Raw genomic sequence first — 17444 nt, forward strand, 5'->3', positions numbered from 1 at the left:
TGTCTCTGTGGTAGGTTGGGCAGTTTTAGGATACCACTTCCTTTGTTTTTAACAAGTACTTCTCCTGAATCAGCCTGGGGGATTTTTGTTTCTGCTGCCAAGGCAGCTCTACACTTATCTTAAAAGTGCTCATCCTGTTTATTCCACACGCAAAATTGTGCATACTTTAAATATTAATAATTATTAGCTTTTAAAAGCCTAGACATAGAAAAAATCAGTGCTACTCAGTTCTGCTCTATTTTGTAATGTGATATGGATGTTAGCACTATAATGTTTACATGATCTTGTTAGAAAACACACAGTGAAACACAGCTTTCAGAAGAAAACAAAGCTGGGAGTCTTGTTGGGCTATGCCTGCATCTGCAAATCTACAGACTTGGCTATGTAGTTGACTTTAAAAAAATATGTCAGATTTATACTGAAAAGAGATGTATTATTTGCACCGAAAGCGAAATATACACCAGCTAAGGAAGCAAAGAAGACTAAGATCCCAAAAAGTAGAAGACTACCAGTTAGTCACCACATTTAAAGCACAAGCTTCCTTCCTGTTCATAACCAGTTAGCCAAGACAATCGTTTGATGGTAAAACATATGCTTAGCTAGTGATAAGCTTTTAAAATTATTTCTTCTACTGTACCTTGCCAGCTCCAAAGGAACGTAGGATTAATATTTAATACTCTTTCATCATCCTTGTTCTGATCACCACTTTTTGACCATATATTAACAAACAATTCAGTTGCCTTTCAACACTGTTTTGTTGCATATAAAAGGGGAAGTTTTAACTGCCTGAATCTCCCCGAAAATTTTCACAGTACAGACCAACTTGTTCCCTATTGCTTTCCAATCTTGCTGACTGCTTCAGATATTTTAATAAAGAATTTACAGATCATTTAAGTCTTGATTCTGTATGATTTGTAACCCTCTGAGATCTGGTATTAGCTTTCCAGACAAGACTACTGCCCAGCTATTTTATTCATGCTTTCTCTCTGTTTCAGGGCAACAAGACTGGCTTAAAACAGAGCTGAGAAGCAACACTTCCAATCATATCTGAAAGATAACAACTGACAGCACTCTCTACTAGCTGCTATTTGCAGACAGCTGTGCTTTTCATTTTTAAGTAGCTCCACTACCCACAATATATACAACATGATGCTTATGTGCTCCACGAGGGCACACTGTTCGCAGATATCCTGCTACTAAAGTGCTCAAATGCACCGAGCGTGCTGGAAGGGCAAACAAAGGTCTAGGCTGTTTACCTATTACAGACCAGCAAATCATAGCCGAAGCTTGGTGTGTGAATGCACACAGTAAAGGAATTCTTCGCTCTTACAACGATCTGACAGCCTCTTGTCCTATCTTCAAAGATAACGGAGTTCACTCAAGTGTTCCCATAAAGTAGATGCTTTCAAGTGACCAAACATATCAAAGTATATATGCTAATTTCAAGGCAGTGGCACAGAAACCACAACACATTTCCTTCCACTCATTCCTTACCCACTCCCCATCCCGCACACACCTGAAAGGCATTTGAAGCTTTTGCTATACTGAAACCATAGGAAGCCACATAAAAAAAATCTTAAGTGGTCATGGGATTGACTGAGAAAAATCGATTGCAGAATAGCTCTGAAAGTTTTATTTAGCAATAAATCTTCAGAAAAATTCTGTTTTGCATTTGCACAACTACAATGAATAATGCTGTTGGTCTGACAGAAGAGCAATTACTAATATGAAGCTACTTCAGTCAAATAACTTCAGTGGCTTCTGTATTAACAAAACAATGTTTGTTACCACAGCTATTAAATAAATTAAGCCTATGCATTCCTGTGAAGGTAATTAATGAATGTCAACACACAAGTTATTTTTAAGTCCCTAATGGCAGTAATAGGCATTATTCTGTTTTGATTTATCAGGACAGTGCAAGAAAAGTAATTTTAAAAACTCAGTATAAAGACAAAAGGGAATTTTTGCTATGTCCATTTTATGGATAGCATTATCTGAAAGGTTGAAGAAAAACTGATGCATGTAGACTGTCAAAAATCCTCTTAAATAGGACATATGTGTGTATATACATACATGCACACAATATTCTTTGACTGACAGACTGCTCTTTTTAAAAAAAAAAAAGTGCTAGCTACCTGGTAGTTGAAAACCACCATAAAGACAAACCAAGTTCACACTCTGAAAAATTCCCCTAGTAGAACGTAACTATTTTCACAGTAAAAACACTAAGTGAAGTAGCATTTCACATTATTTTGAAGTAACAAAACACCATGTGCTTATTCCAATCTACTCCGATAGTTATTTCAAATTGCTAACAGAATTGCTATTCCAATCTTTGTGCTGCACAAGGAAAAGTTATTTTTTAATTACTAAATTTCATATTTGTGCATTATCTATAGACATATTCACAGTGTATTACTTCAGTTACTATTGAATCTGGAATACTTTCTCTGACACACTCCCACCACAGGGTGAGCAAGAAAAAAAATCCAAGAAACTCATGGGTACGGAATGTGGAGTGTTTGTTCTTTTCTTTTTCCCCCCCCCCCAATGTACAGATAAACACCACTTTTTACAAAACCTTCTGTTTTTGAAAAGCAACTTCTGCCTTTGCATGATCATCCGGATGCATACTGCCACCATGGGAAGTTCCAAACACTTCTGCCAGCTTACACACTCTACCAAATGTGAACACCTTATCTTAAAACTTCTGCAATCACATTGTTTGACAGAGCTAAGGAAAGACTTCTACCAGACCCCTCTGCACCTTGAGTAAAGACACTGTTATTATCAAAAATTCCCAAAAGGTCTGACAACACTGTAGCAAGTCTTCATCCAGTCCACTAACCAATAGAACGTGAAGAAACTGAAGCATTTCTGATCCTCTGTAGCACAGAAATACGTGGCAGAAAAATCCCTTTGACGTATTTTTCCCCATGTTCAAAAAAAATTCATGGCTATGCATATGTCCTCAAATTTATACGCTAAGAGCACAGGCAAGTTGGGTTACTCTGGGAAGCCACTACTCAGCGTTAGCATTGGTTTAGTCTGCACTTACTCATACCTGCTCACCCGCTGTATTGCGTTGGCACTGCTCTCTTTGCGGGCCTCGGGGCACAACAGTTTAGGGATTGATGGGGCTGAAAGAGGGCTATTTTTCCACTAGATCAGTTTCCCAACTCATTTCACTGTATGGCTGAGCAGACAGCTATGCCAACACAGGGATAACATCTATAATCCTGTACGTTGATATGAAAAAGGGGCCCTGAGCTCTGAGAACACCCAAGCAGGCTCCCCAGGTGAGCAGAGAGGTGACACAAAGTCAGAGGGCAGTTTTACATTCAACTAATGCCGTCATTCCACCATTTTAGAAAGCATTAATTGAAGTACCACCTCCAACATCATACATCTCACCCTTCAAAAGCCATGCTGCCCGGTGGTTGCCACAAAAAAACCTCACTATTGCAAGAGGTCCAAACTCTGAATCAGTCTGCAATTACTTGTGCTAGAAATTGCTCCTGAGGACATATGAACCTGGAGACACTGAGCCCAGCTTGACTCTGATAAATGCTGTGTAAAGAAGGGTTAAGAGAGATATCCACGCATTTGCTAAGGAGTATCAGAAAACCAAAAAGCCATGAAATATTTAAAGAAAGTAAATCCTGGTCTGCAAGACTGCCTCTCGCCAACTATTGACTGAAGCAGACAGCATTGCTCTGTTCCATCCAAGAGGAGCCTGTAAGATTCAGTGACCACTCCTGAAATGACAAAAACTTGTATAATGAGTAGCCCTGGGTCATTTTAAAATATCTGATACATTTGCAAACTGCAGCAAGTTCATTTCTCAAGACTGAGGCACATGTATTTAATTTCAACTAAAAAAAATGAAAAACCAAAACAATTTGCCTGCTGTAGAAATAGCACTACTATAAAAAACATCTAACCCAAACTTCAGAAAGGACTCATCATGTGCAAGCTAGAGCTGCATTCTGAAGGTTCAGACCCACACCAACTGTCAAGCCATCAAGCGACTGGCACTGGCAATCTGAGACCTACCTGGACTATGGGACATCTGCCCCTCTGCACAATCCTGGTGGTGGTGACACCAGAGTATTTCATTTGCTGCATGGTATTCAAGGACAAGTATGGAACTGTGATCAGATCCTCTTATAAGGGCACGTCTATGGTTATCAGATGTGTCTAAAAGAGCACTTCAGCTCTTTCTCTTCTCTCGTGCTGCTGTTACCTTGATAAGCAGCACCAGAACCTTAAGTCCACCCCAGCAGGTCCCAGATAATGGGTCAAATTCTGAATTCATTGTTATATAGTTACAAAAGCAAAGTGTTATAGAACCATTACTGAAAAGAGTTCCCAACATTTCTCCTTCTGCCATATAGACATAAAAAGGGGACAGGGCTGTAGAGCAGCAACATGGGACACTGGTAGAGAAGTTGAGAAATGGTTAGATTTATCCATTGGATTATTAAATTTTTAAAATAATTGCTAATTACAGCTCCATATCCAGTCAGATGGCATGGCTTTCAGAAAGTTAGGAAGAGATGACATGCAAAAGAGTAGGAAAGTAAATCTGCCTAATCTCAAGCAGCCTATCCAATATCATCAATAAGAATAAATTGGTCTTCAATTGGGTAATGTAGGTTTTGCATCTCTTCAAAGGCCAAACTCAGTATAAAAGAACACTCTTCCTGCCTTTTGGACAATAAGTATAGTTGGACTTTATCTCAGAAGGCTGCAAAAGAATTCCTGGTGTTCCTTACTATATGTATTTAAATACACATCCTAAAATCTTTGACATCTTGTGATTACTGTAACAAAAATTACACTGATGGAGTAAATATTTGGTTTATCATATTTGGTATATCATACTGATATAGAATATCTCACCGAATATTTCACATCATTTCATATCAATGTCAGAAATGCCCATTACCACTATGACAATCACATAATACACCTGGTAATTGTGAACAAACCCCAAAAACAGATCTCCAAGAAAACTGTTGACCAACCTTTTACACACTCCATAAATAAATATATATTTAGTAAACTACCTTGAAGCTCTGAAGTCTGAGAAACACTGACATTGTTACCTAACTGCAGAACATCTAAAATGGAACAAGCAGCTTCATAACTACATTGCATCCATCTGCACGTCCGGGATGTTATAGGCTTACCGGGACCTGTTATGCTTGCCAGGCCCACTCAGATGTCCAGGACAGCTTCTGTCATCTCAAAGGGAAACTGAAGTTCTTGAGTAGAACTCAGTTACCAGATGTTCTAAGTCAAACAGTAGGAACTCTTACTGCTAAGATAGTCACAAACAGAAACTCTTGTCCCATCAGCAAATACACCGTAAATTCAGAATCCTCCGATGTAACAGTTAGAAATGGTCAAAGGGTTCAACTAATTGATCCAGTACAGAATAACTATGCCTAAAACATCACTAAAAAGATATCCAATGTGTTCTTAAAAGCTTTTAATATTAGAAGCTTTTTAATATTTTCAGAAGGCTCTACAGCCTTCTCAAATGTTTTTTTCAGTTTGTTCTCACTAATATTATAATCTGTACTCTTTGCCCTGTGTACAGATCTCAACTTTAGCAAGTATCAGCCCCTTTCAAGTACTCCAATTCCTCATTTTCCTCATTTAGAGTAACCAGTCAGCCCTTATTATAGTCACTTCTTTTTTGTACACTCAGACTTCTAGCACCTTGCACTTCAAAGTTTTTTTTGCCAGTCCAAATGACTCCCTTCAACATGTTTCAGAGGTCAAATCAGTTAACGTATGTGAAACTAACAGTTTATTCAGTTACATTAAACTAACCGGGTTAAGACAAAACACCACTTTTGCACAGCACAGGCAGTTTGTTGGACTACAAGATGTTTTACAAAACACTTCCTTCCAACACTATCTGATCAGGTAGAATAGTCAGAAGAAGCCCAAGTTTGAAAGACAAGCTACCTGTAGATAATTGATAATTAATGTAGATAATTTCTACTTTGTAGAAAATAAATCTACAAGAAATAATCTTTTCAAACGAAGCTTTACAGTAGAAGGTATCTACAGAATTAATCATATTTTTTCTTTAATCTCTGAGGCACATGCATACTGCTGCACTATCTTTTCACTTGCATATGATTTTCTGCGTGTTTTATGAAAAGATTTTTAGAAAACATTCTGACGGCATTCATATTATTTTGTTGATACGGAAAATTAAATATGCCTTGCTTTTCAAAACATAACTAATATTATTCAATGAGGTAGTTGAACATCAATACCTGAAGTCCTTTTAAAAACCTTTTAGATAATTAAGAATGACTGATACATCAAATTTCCCTCAGTTTGAAGGTATTCAACCTGTTAATGTACATTACATACAACAGAGTACTGAGCTCAGTGAATAACATGTCTCAAACATCACGGAGGAAGCATTTCATGCTATTTCTTAGCCTATCAGACTGCATAAATCTAGAATTCACTGGTTAAAAGCACTTAGATTCCTGTATTCAGCTCCTGGTTACAAATTTGGCTTTAGCTACATGAATTCTACATTACAAATGAGATTGCTACTATTCTATGGTTAACAAAAATTAAAAATTGTCACAAAGAAATAGATTACTCACTCATCCAGAACATGAGGATCCTCAGGACTTTTATTTTCGTATTCTAAAAGCTCAAGAAAGCTCTGCATATACCTGAAACAAGCAAAGATGATAAAGAAAGAGTTAAAATACTTATAAAAAAAAATCAGAAGTAATTTAGCTTTAAGTCTTAAGGATACAACCTCATCTGAAACAACAGTAGTGTAGCACAGATGTCTGCAAAAGCTATAATGAGGAGCAACACTGTAACAAAGCAACTACAATATTCTTAAAACTCAAAATAATGTATCATGTTCACTTAAAAACTATTATTTATGTCCCTACAGTCCAAAACTCAGGAAAATGAATCATAGCTTTTAGTTCAGACATCCAACACAAACAAAATAACTACTGAGGCTTAGAGCCACAGAGGTACCACACAGGCCTCCAAGAAGATTTAAGGCAAAGCACCATTCACTTGACATGAACGTGGCCAGCCCTCTGCAGGAAACTCACCCAACACCAGGATAAACATCACCACCCCACAACACTTGGCCTGAAGCAGGTATGCTAAGTAATACAGATGTAGCTTTACAGCTAAAAGAAATGTGGGTTTTTCTTGGTCTGAATCCCCCACATAAAAGGTAGGGCTTATTTCAGCGTTATTTCCAAGTGAGTGTCAGATTATAATGCCAAGCATTAGAAAGAGAACCTAGTAAGAGCATAATGCAGCTCTATCCCATTAGAAAGCTAGCCTCACCAACCTACAGAATATTGGGTATTCCAGGAAAAAAAAAAAATTGAAAGCAATATTAGAAGCAATAATATTTCTAAGCAAACAGAAAGCTTAAGAAAAGTGGTAACAATATGTTTCGAAAGCTTTTACTAGTGACCTTAACATTCAAAGTTAGATATGAAATGTAGCCAAAATGTTTTAAGTAATGCCAGGGCTGTCACTCTGTATCAGCAGCGCTGGGGCCAAGGGACAGGAACAACAGACAAGCAGTTGCAACAGAAGTGATGAAGAGCAGTGATTTAAGACGGGGAACAGGCTCCTGGCATTGGGCTGACCCCAGCCAGCAGCCAAACACCCACACTCTCCTTGCCTGATGTTGGTGCAGGACCAGAAGGAAGGTGAGAAGACTCGCAGGTCAAGATAATGACATTTTCATAGGAAAATAAAGGCTGCAAGTGCAAAGCAAAAAGAACCAATTCACTACTTCCCAGAGGCAGGCAGATGTCCAGCCACATCCCGGGATGCAGGGCCCCAGCACGCAGTGATTGCCTCCTCCTTTCTTTAAGCTTCTACTCCTAAGGCCAATGGCATATTGTAATGCTCAAGTTCCCTCTGGACACCTCAGATCAGCTGTGTCCCCTCCCCATCTCCTGCCCACCCCCAACCTACTCGCCAGGGTCGGGGGCAGAGCACTGTGGGCCGTATAAGACAGCCTTGTCATTGTACAAGCCCTGCTCAGCCACAACCAAAACACTGGCGTCACCAACACCGCTTCAGTCACAAATTCACGGCACTATGTAGAAGGTGACTCCGTCCCAGCCAGACCCTGTACAGCAACAAAGCCGAGATCAGTTCTGTCGAGTGTTCGGAACTGAACATTACCCTATTTCCACACCACAGCACAAGCAGTCTTCGAAAATCCACTTGTGGATGATGACTGTAGTCTTGCAGAAGTCTACACAGAGAGGACAAAACACGCAACTGGAGTGACAAGGGACAGGGAGGGTGCAGAGGACGGAGCCAGGCTCTTTTCAGTGGTGCCCAGCGCCAGGACAAGAGGCAGTGGGCACAAACAGGAGCAGATCGGGAAGCACTTCTGTGCTGTGCAGGTGACAGGCTGCCCACAGAGGCTGTGGGGTCTCCTCCTGGGAGATCTCCAAAAGCCGCCCGGGCATGGCCCTGGGCAGCCTGCTCTGGGTGGCTCTGCTTGGGCAGGGCTTGGAGGTGACCTCCAGGGGTCCCTGCCAGCCTCAGCCAGTCTCCGAGTCTGTGATAAGGTTATCATGCAGAACACTGTTAGGAAATGAGTTTGCCCATGGAAAACACGCAAAACTTCTGGAAGCAGTCCTGGACTGTTCAATTGAATTGATCTTAGCCTCGGCTACAGTAAGGACTTTTCCACAGAGTAATATTTCCAACACAGTCGGCACAGTAACATTAACTCCTGTCATATTGTGCGTTTTCAGCCTACTACAACCACCACACGCGAGTACAGAAATCCCCCAAACAGTTACAAGTTCAGCAGGTAGCTGATGTGTCTAGCACTGCATTTTCTAGAGCCCATTCTTTTACAACACTAGGAGAAAAGTGTCAGTTCAGAACCACCACCACACCTGCTCCCACAAATTCAAGAAACTGTCTAGGATCACTTTGGAAACAGACAGTAACTTGGTGGAGCCAAAGCCCATTCCTGAGGAGTGCAACATTCAGCAGTTTGACAGACACTGAACTGTCCGTAACGTCCCTGCATAGGTAGAGCTATGTGAGGACAGACAGGCAGGGAAAGAATCATCAGGACAGTCAGCTGGAAGAGGGACTGGGTTTCTGAAAGAGAGAATGAGAATTCATCTCCTTTGAGAATGCATCCTCAAATGCCCTCCCCTTTTATTCTCACTGGAGAAAAGCTGCTTTACTTTCAGAGCTCTGCTGCTTCATCTGTGAAACCTAACAGGGAACAAATCTATGAGCACCCTCGCTCCTTTGTTTTTAAGGCATTTTCTTCAACATCATCTTCCTCATACAAACCAATGTCAATCAGCTTAATCGTGTAAAGAACGAAAAAAAGAGATATAATTACAATTAGCAAAACACAGTATTAACCAGTAAAGTACCTCTGAAAGGAAAGACGAGGGAGTATCAGACAGGGCAAGGAGGCAATTCAGGGCTTAGGTTCTGTGCAGTGTTTCAGAATTTCAGAAGATCAGCTTCTGACTCCTTGCCAAACCTGGCAATCTCATGCAGAAGGAACGTTTACACCTATTCCCTTGACTGATTTCCTGTAGCTCTAGTGAATATATGACCCTTTGCAGGCAGGCTTTGTTACCTCTTTCACAGTTTCCATGACTGATGGTCAGAGTATACCTAAGTCATCCAACCCATGGTTGTATCAAAGAGAAAACTGATTTCTGGACTTTTGCTGGGTATACAGAGAAAAGGACATTCATGGGGCAGCTTTTTCTTGCCACTTTATTTAGGAATGAAAAAAGCCACATATCTAGACTCAGTCAAGGAGACCACCACCACTGTTAGGCTGGAATAATTCCCTCATGCTATGGGTTGTAATATATCAAAGAAAGCTCAGACCTTCCTTTGTAATTAAGTATTTGCTATCTTAAATCTGTTGGCGTGGAGGGAAAAGGCAAAATATTTGATTCTACACTGAAAAGCAATCTACCCAGAAAAGACCTGCCTGATTACTGTGAAGCAGTCATCTTCTGTTCCTCGAACAAAGGTTGATCTCTTGGTACTCAATGACTGTCTCCATTGGCACCCAAATTTACACCAGTTTACAGAAAGTACTGTTTTGAAATGAATTCCCCAATAATCCTCCCTTAACCAACACTCCTTACATTTGCAAAGTGGTTTTGGCACTAGAAATCAGGTTCTTCTCAGAAGAAACTACACTAGGAGCTGCTGTAGATGAGCACCAAATGTGTTGAAGACAAGACAGCCATCATGACCTGAACCCAGGAGTAGCATCCAAGCTCTGAACCCATGCTCTAGCACAAGCAGAGCACAATACATGTTTCTCATGTTATACAAAGGTCCATATGCATCACCAAGTTTGCCAACAACCACCCCTCCACTCCTTATCCTTTCAAGTCTTCTTCCTGGCTTGAAATTCTTTCCCTTCCTGCTTCAATTTATGTTGCCATCCTCCTTGTTTTATGGAGGCCTGTATTTCTCCTCCTCAACCTTTCCATTTTCCCCACACCTTCAGTATATGCTTTTTCATATTTTTCAACAATAGTTCTTTCTACCTCCCAGGACATGCAGGGTTCCAACTCAGCTTCCCGAGGAAATCACAGAATCTTTGAGGTTGGAAGGGATCTTGAGATCTTCTAGTCCAACCCCTGCGCTCAAGCACAGTCAGCTAGAGCAGACTGTCGTAGACTGTATGTCTGGTTGAGTTTTGAGTAACTCCACAGATGTACCTTCCACATCCTCTCTGGGCAACCTTTTTGTGGTGTTTGACCACCTTCACTGTGTAAAAGGTTTTTTTCTTCTGTTCAGATGAAATTTTGTGGGCTTTAACTCGTGTCCATTGCCTCTTGTCCTGTCACTGTGATCTACTAAAAAGAGCCTGGATCCCTTGTCATCATTCTCTCCCATGAAGTATTTATACACACTGATATTATTCACCCCTCTGAGCCTTTTCTTCTCCAGACTGAACAGTCCAGACATCTTTCTGAATATCTCCAAAGTCATATACAGTGCTCTCAGGCTTTTCCCATATGAAAGATGCTTCAATAAGTCTGTATCATCAGAGAGGTGACAGTTTCTCTGGTGGCACAGTAAGTTAGAGAAGGTTATTTGGAAGCTGCTGACCCCTGCCATCATACAATATCCTGAATGCCCTGCTTCTGAAGATACAGGATAACAGCCACATTTAAGCAGCAACACAGCATGTACTTTAGTAATTACTAGAGAACTCTGACCAGAGATCTTGGACATCAGCAGTTCTGTGCTGACGCTGTGTATAACACAGCAATGAATATTTCTGGTACCGAATGTAGCTGATACCTGATTTTTATGCTGTTTGGGTTTGATTGGCTGCCCACTACTACTGGTGTGCTGCACTGAGATGTGTACATTTTATTTGCTTACTGCCACGTTGGTCTTCAGACTGCTGCCCCTGGAGTAGTCAACTACTCCTGTGTTGAATGATCAGCACTTCAACTAGAGTAACAGGCAGGGGCAAGCCAAGTGTTTCTCTCCTCTAATGGGGCAAGTAATTGTGCAGAAAACTGTCTCAGTCAGAAAAAGACTAAAGCAGGTCTCAACCAGAAAAAAGCTGCCAAACATGGTCACCAGCCGCCAGTGGAACCAGCAGGCAGAACAGCTTTGAGGTCATTATGCTGCAGGCTCAACACAGCACCACTGAGGAACTGGGAGTTTCTGAAAAAAAGGAAAATCAAACAAACAAAATGCTCTGCACTAAGGAAATTTATCAACATACTAATAGTGGTTTGTATTTAATCATTGTGGTGATGGAGACACAATGGAAATAGGCAACGCTATTCCTTTATATAGGGTTAGCAACAGTATTTAGATGTCTCTTTCTGATTCTGAAGTAAATTGATATTACTTTAGAAAGCCACGTTCATTAGCACAAGCACTGTATCCAGCAAGTTAGAGACACCAGTTCAGAAGAAAGGTTATTAACTTCAAATTGAAGTTATTCAGATGTCATCACTCTATTTCTTCCAAACCATAGAATAAATTAAGCTGGAAAACACATAACCTGAAGTTAAACAAATCTAACCCACTGTACAATGCTTACAGATTATCCAACATCCAATCTGGGATGCTGTAATACCCTGTGTATTAGCCCAAGTTTCCTAATAAAAACTGAGAACTGCAAGTGCCATACATTCTTTTTTTAGTTGCAATTTACAATTTTTCAAACTGCTTGCATCCTTTCATTCCTTACTCCTCCCCAAACAGCCACAAACTGGAGAAACTAAGAAAGTAAAAAATTTGTTTAAAAGCAAATTTATAGCCCTGATGAACTGTAATAAATAACTCACAACACTGTCTTAACAACAGCCAATAGGACAGTTTACCTATCAGCACAGAGTCAGCCATGCAGTATACTCCTATGTCAGTTAGCGTGTGTGAAGAATGCATAAAGGTGGTAACTACAGGATTTACCAAGCACGGGAAAGCTGAACTGGCCATGTTTTAAACACACTTCACATAAATTTTGCTATACTATTAGCAAATTAATAGAACAACACAGAACACAAATCTACAAAAAATAAATTAATTGTCGGTTATATTTTGCTACTTTCAGTGAGTCATCGAAAGCAGAAATCAAAGCCCATGCCCTTCAAATCTGTTGTCTTTCCAGTCCTTAATTCTTTAGCACAATCCACCACAACTCACTGGGCAAGCTCTTGGTTTTCAAGCACTCTAGCCTTGTTCTTCTGTTAATTGCCACAAGGTAGACTGAATTCTTGTCAGTCTGCCAAATGCAGTAATTCCAGAATGGTACATTTCATACACGAGATCACTGTAAATGCCCATAATGCCAACTCCAAATTTTAACTAAGAAAAAAAAGGTGGGACTGGATGCAAGATGCCTTTACTTTTTCCCCACGTGTATTTCAGTAAGATTTTCCTTTACAATCTCTAACACCCAAGCACTGATAAAATACATTTCCATGGTAACACAAATTTGTTAGCACAGTCTGAATATAAGAAAAAAATGGAGGAACACAATTATTAATCCCCAGGCTAATGATTTCTCTAGTGTATCTTCCCAAGAAGATAAATGGAAATTCATATTCCTTTCCAAGAAAGTACTAGAGTAGAGAAAAATCAGGATTAATTAAAATAGGAATTACAGGTATGACAGAGGAGCAGTTCACTGTGACAGCTTCACAGTTACTTTTGGTATTTTATAAGCCCTGACCTTAACCGTTGGTTTTATCATAACTATCTTCTCCACATCGCATTAGTGATCATGTCCTTTATTAGGCAGTTCTGCCACACACTCCATATTCTGCGTATTCTACCTAAATTTGAGATAGAGTGCCCTCTCAAAGCTGACCTATAAAAAGGCCCTCTTCTTTAGTAGGGAAGTTGGCCATTAATTTTGAGTAACTAAAATAAGCTGCTGATCTCTACCACGCTGCTTGTTGATTTGTTATTTGGAATCACTCCACTTTGCAGCCAAAACACATTACAAGCATTATCATTATTTTCATTCATTTTCTTCCTTCCCTTGCTAATTCATGCAAAACATATGTGCACACAGTGTTATAAATTCTAACTGGGTCTGGGATAACGCTTTAGCTTTGTGCAGATTGAAATTCAAAACTCGGTTTGTTGTTTGTAATTCACCGTGTGTGTAATGCCAGCTTGATTTGAAAATGAGTAGCCAAACAGAACAAAGGAAGGACAGCTGTCTTGCTTATCCTCATTGCCACATACATCAGGCTAAGGAATCCAGAAAGGAGGAAGACAGACAGCACTTTTCCTGAGAGCAATCAAGCAATCAGTTGTAAAACTCCTGTTACACGGTGCAGACAAGGTGTGGTACAGGAAGCGAAGTGCCTACAGCACGACCATGGAAATGGATTAGAAAACCGAAAGAACAGGGCTTGCCTGCAGCAGGGAGCATATTCTCAGAAGAGTCAGGCTGAGACTGCTTCCCAAGGGACCTGTAAAAGACTGAAATTCATGCAATCCCGAATGTTTCTGACTGGCTGGATAGAAGATGGACAGGAAAGAATCCATGCTGAACAGTAGGTGAGGCTAATTTGTTTTCTTACTCCACCAAACCTAAATTCCATCTATAGCCACCTTACGCTAGTTTAAAAGAATAATAAGACCTACTACAAGGATTAAGAGCCTTTTGAATTATTTGGCAGGTTGACGTTAAGAAATACACTGGAAACTTGCATTTTAATGCTCCAGCTAATTTGGTGTCTTGTCATAAACACATAAAACCGTAAGGCCCTATTGTAATTGTGATTTATTTATACTACCACATTATGTTGGTGGCTAGATAGAAAACTATCAGCCTATAGCAGAGATATTGTTCATCACTGTCATGCAAAAGGTATGATTTAGACAAGTATGTTACAGTCATATATTACAAAGAGCTCCACATTTATTTAAGTAAACCCTATCTACTTACAAGAAATTAGCAATTATACAGATTAAAGTGAATAATGTATTACAAGATGTATTTGCTCACTTGTGGCAAACATACATTTTTTTGGCTTGCATATTAATAAACCATCAAGCTTTCTAAACCTATGACATACTAAAAATAAAGGACTGTAAAATCTGATCCGAAAGAGTCTACATGTAAGTATGCAATAAGTGCATCAAGAGATTTCTCAATTTTAGAAGTTCACAAAGCAGCTGAACAGCTGAATTCATGTTTTACTAAGATTTAGCTATCTCTCTCTAGGTATGTCTAAGGCTTAGGTTAAAACACTGTATGTCTCAAAACTTGCTATCTTCAAAACTGACTAATAGTCTTGGTCACTCAAACCTAAGTTTATTTTAGTTTATTTATTTAAGACCTAACTTATAGATTACATTTTGCCCAAGATTCCTAACTGGTATATTAACAGGAATTTTAATCTACAGGTAAACATTTTAAAAACAAACAAAACAAAACAAAAAAAAAAAACTCCAAGCGGGGAAATAGGAAATAAACTCTTTAAAGTCCAGATCTATAAATCAGAAAAACAACATTCTATAATTATCTTAGTAATTCTGATATAAAATCACAAATATATTCTCAAATAATCTTAAGAAGATATTCCTTTCCACAAACGCTCTTATTTAACTGAGGATCAAAATCAGAGGAACACTCTGAGTCAGATATCTGTTTGAACCTGTTCATCACATTAACTCTACTGATTGTCTTTTGGCCCATTTAACAGAAAACTATCACTCTACAGCTGGGATATTGTGCACCATTGTCACCCTAAAGGTATGATTTAGACAAGTACATTACAGTCATATATTCCAAAGAGCTCCAGGTTTAATTAAGCCCTATCTACTGTAGCCATAATCTTACTTGAAGTCCTCAAAGATCTAACCAAAAATTCTGAAGCAGTCACCCACGCTAAACACCTATTCAACTCCTTTGCTAGACCTGCACAAGCAGGGTGGAAGCATATGCCATAGAACATACTGATGGACTAGAAGAATTATACTCTATAGTCACCAAAGAAAAATTATTTCCTTTTCTGTGTTCATCTGTCTGTATCCCACTAAGACAGCTTCACAAGTAATCTAGATCAGAAAAGCCTGAAAGGCCTGAATATCATCCATTCTTTTCTACTTAGTACAACAGCATCCGGTAACATCCAATGGATACAAACCTCAGATCCTGCAAGCTGCCACTTAGCCACAAAAGCAATTGCTATTGTGGGGCTCCACAGCATTTACATTTATTTGAAGCACTTAATCACTATGTTTGAAGTAGTCATCAGACCTCTCACAGGCAAACACATTTAAATCAGATTATACAATAACACATATCCTACTTTACACTTTCTAAGTCTGAAGTTTGGTAAATATGAGACCGTGCCCAGCAGTCAACATACAGTCAGTGCAGAGTTTCTTGGCTCAAGGGCTGACTGAAACTCACAAAATCTAACAACATGAATTGCAACTCATGTACCTAGTAGATAAGCGGTTATTCACAAAGGGAACTTTGCTGTATTTTTAAAGAAATTCTTTGAATCAAGTATTCATAGGGGAAGAAACAATCAATACCCTATGAACAGCAGCAGCTTTTTAGCACTTAATACATAAAAGGCAGTAGTCTCCAAAACACACCCAATGTGCAAGTAGATTAGAAATGAATTACTGTGGAGAAGATGGCAGCATTTAGCATCAGCCCAGTTAAACACTACTTAAGTATAATGCACAATTATTAATAAGAGAATGTTACTTAGTGGATAACAACAGAATTTTATCCCGTTCCATAATTTCCACTGAACACCAGTTTTTATTGTCAAAAACTTATTAATGAGAAGAACATGCGAAGTTTAATTTTGTTTTCAGTATTTTTGACAAAAGAAAATTAATAGGAAAGAACAAGCTATTTTAAGTCATGGGTATAATACAGTAAGGATTTATTTAAAAAAAAAAAAAGATAGCTTTTTAGAGTTATCAATCATTTCTAATTACCTGGGAGACAACTGTATGTTTTTATTCAAAATACTAACTCACAAATTCTTATCTCCAAGACCCATACTACAGCACTAAACATACAATGGAAGAAAAAAAATTGCAAGTAAAGCACCATATATAGTGTCAGTTTTACACTAATTTCTCAATCTATTTTAAAAATACCAACTTACCAACTCTGCACTAGCCCAACTGAAGGCCTGTTAAGTAAGTTATCAGGCAACAAATTGACTTCTCTCATGGTGTTAGCTAGCCGCACAGGAAGTTCTTTCCGCAGAAACATGTATGAAGTCTTCTCACATGCATTGTCACGACCTGTTACACGGAACAAAAAACAGACATAGGGCTGTCACAGCAAATTTTAGACTTGTTAGTGCCAGAAGATTAAAAAGTCACTTGGTAAAAGAAGTTCAAAATCAACTTTTTTTTTGAGTAGCCACCTTCACTTCCCCTCTGACTCCCAACATACATTTTTGGGTGTTTCTTTCTTTGGTACAACTGAAGGCACTTTTACCTTCCTACAGCTTACCCTTTTATGTGCCAAAGACATTCTCTCATTTTAAATGCTCGGTTTCTGACTGCCTCAATCTGATTTTTGTTCATTCATGTGCTTAGACTTCATCCTCACCGGCACCTCACACACATATCAAGGTACAGGTACCTTTCTGAGAAAAATAGAAAGGTTTGTTACTGCCTCCAATTGAGTTTGACCCCCTTAGATTGCTTTTTATGTCCTCTCCAGTTCACATCTACAGTATCAGCCACCTCCCAACACTCTCACATGAAAAACTTGAGATTTGAGTTTCTCTTTATTCTTTCTGAGGTCTGAGAAACCCATTGGTTTTGCAAGAAATGGTTTTATGGATGAGAGGCATCAAGAGATAGCTCTTCTTTCCATTTACTAGCTTTTTCTCTGTATCTACTCTGAAGTTTAGAGACAC

The 17444-nt window shown here is 39.2% G+C and overlaps 1 protein-coding gene across 1 annotated transcript in view; it reads right to left on the reverse strand.

Annotated features, from left to right (window-relative positions):
* Window positions 1–17444, reverse strand: part of PDK3 (pyruvate dehydrogenase kinase 3) — a 53133-nt gene that overhangs the window by 16093 nt on the left and 19596 nt on the right. The window contains exons 2-3 of the mRNA XM_032181995.1: window positions 16677–16818; window positions 6645–6716 (exon numbers count right to left, since the gene is read on the reverse strand). Coding sequence (XP_032037886.1) covers window positions 6645–6716; window positions 16677–16818 — 214 coding nt within the window. The remainder of the gene's footprint in view (window positions 1–6644; window positions 6717–16676; window positions 16819–17444) is intronic.

This window comes from Aythya fuligula, chromosome 1 (genome assembly GCF_009819795.1).
Source record: "Aythya fuligula isolate bAytFul2 chromosome 1, bAytFul2.pri, whole genome shotgun sequence".
Taxonomy (NCBI): domain Eukaryota; kingdom Metazoa; phylum Chordata; class Aves; order Anseriformes; family Anatidae; genus Aythya; species Aythya fuligula.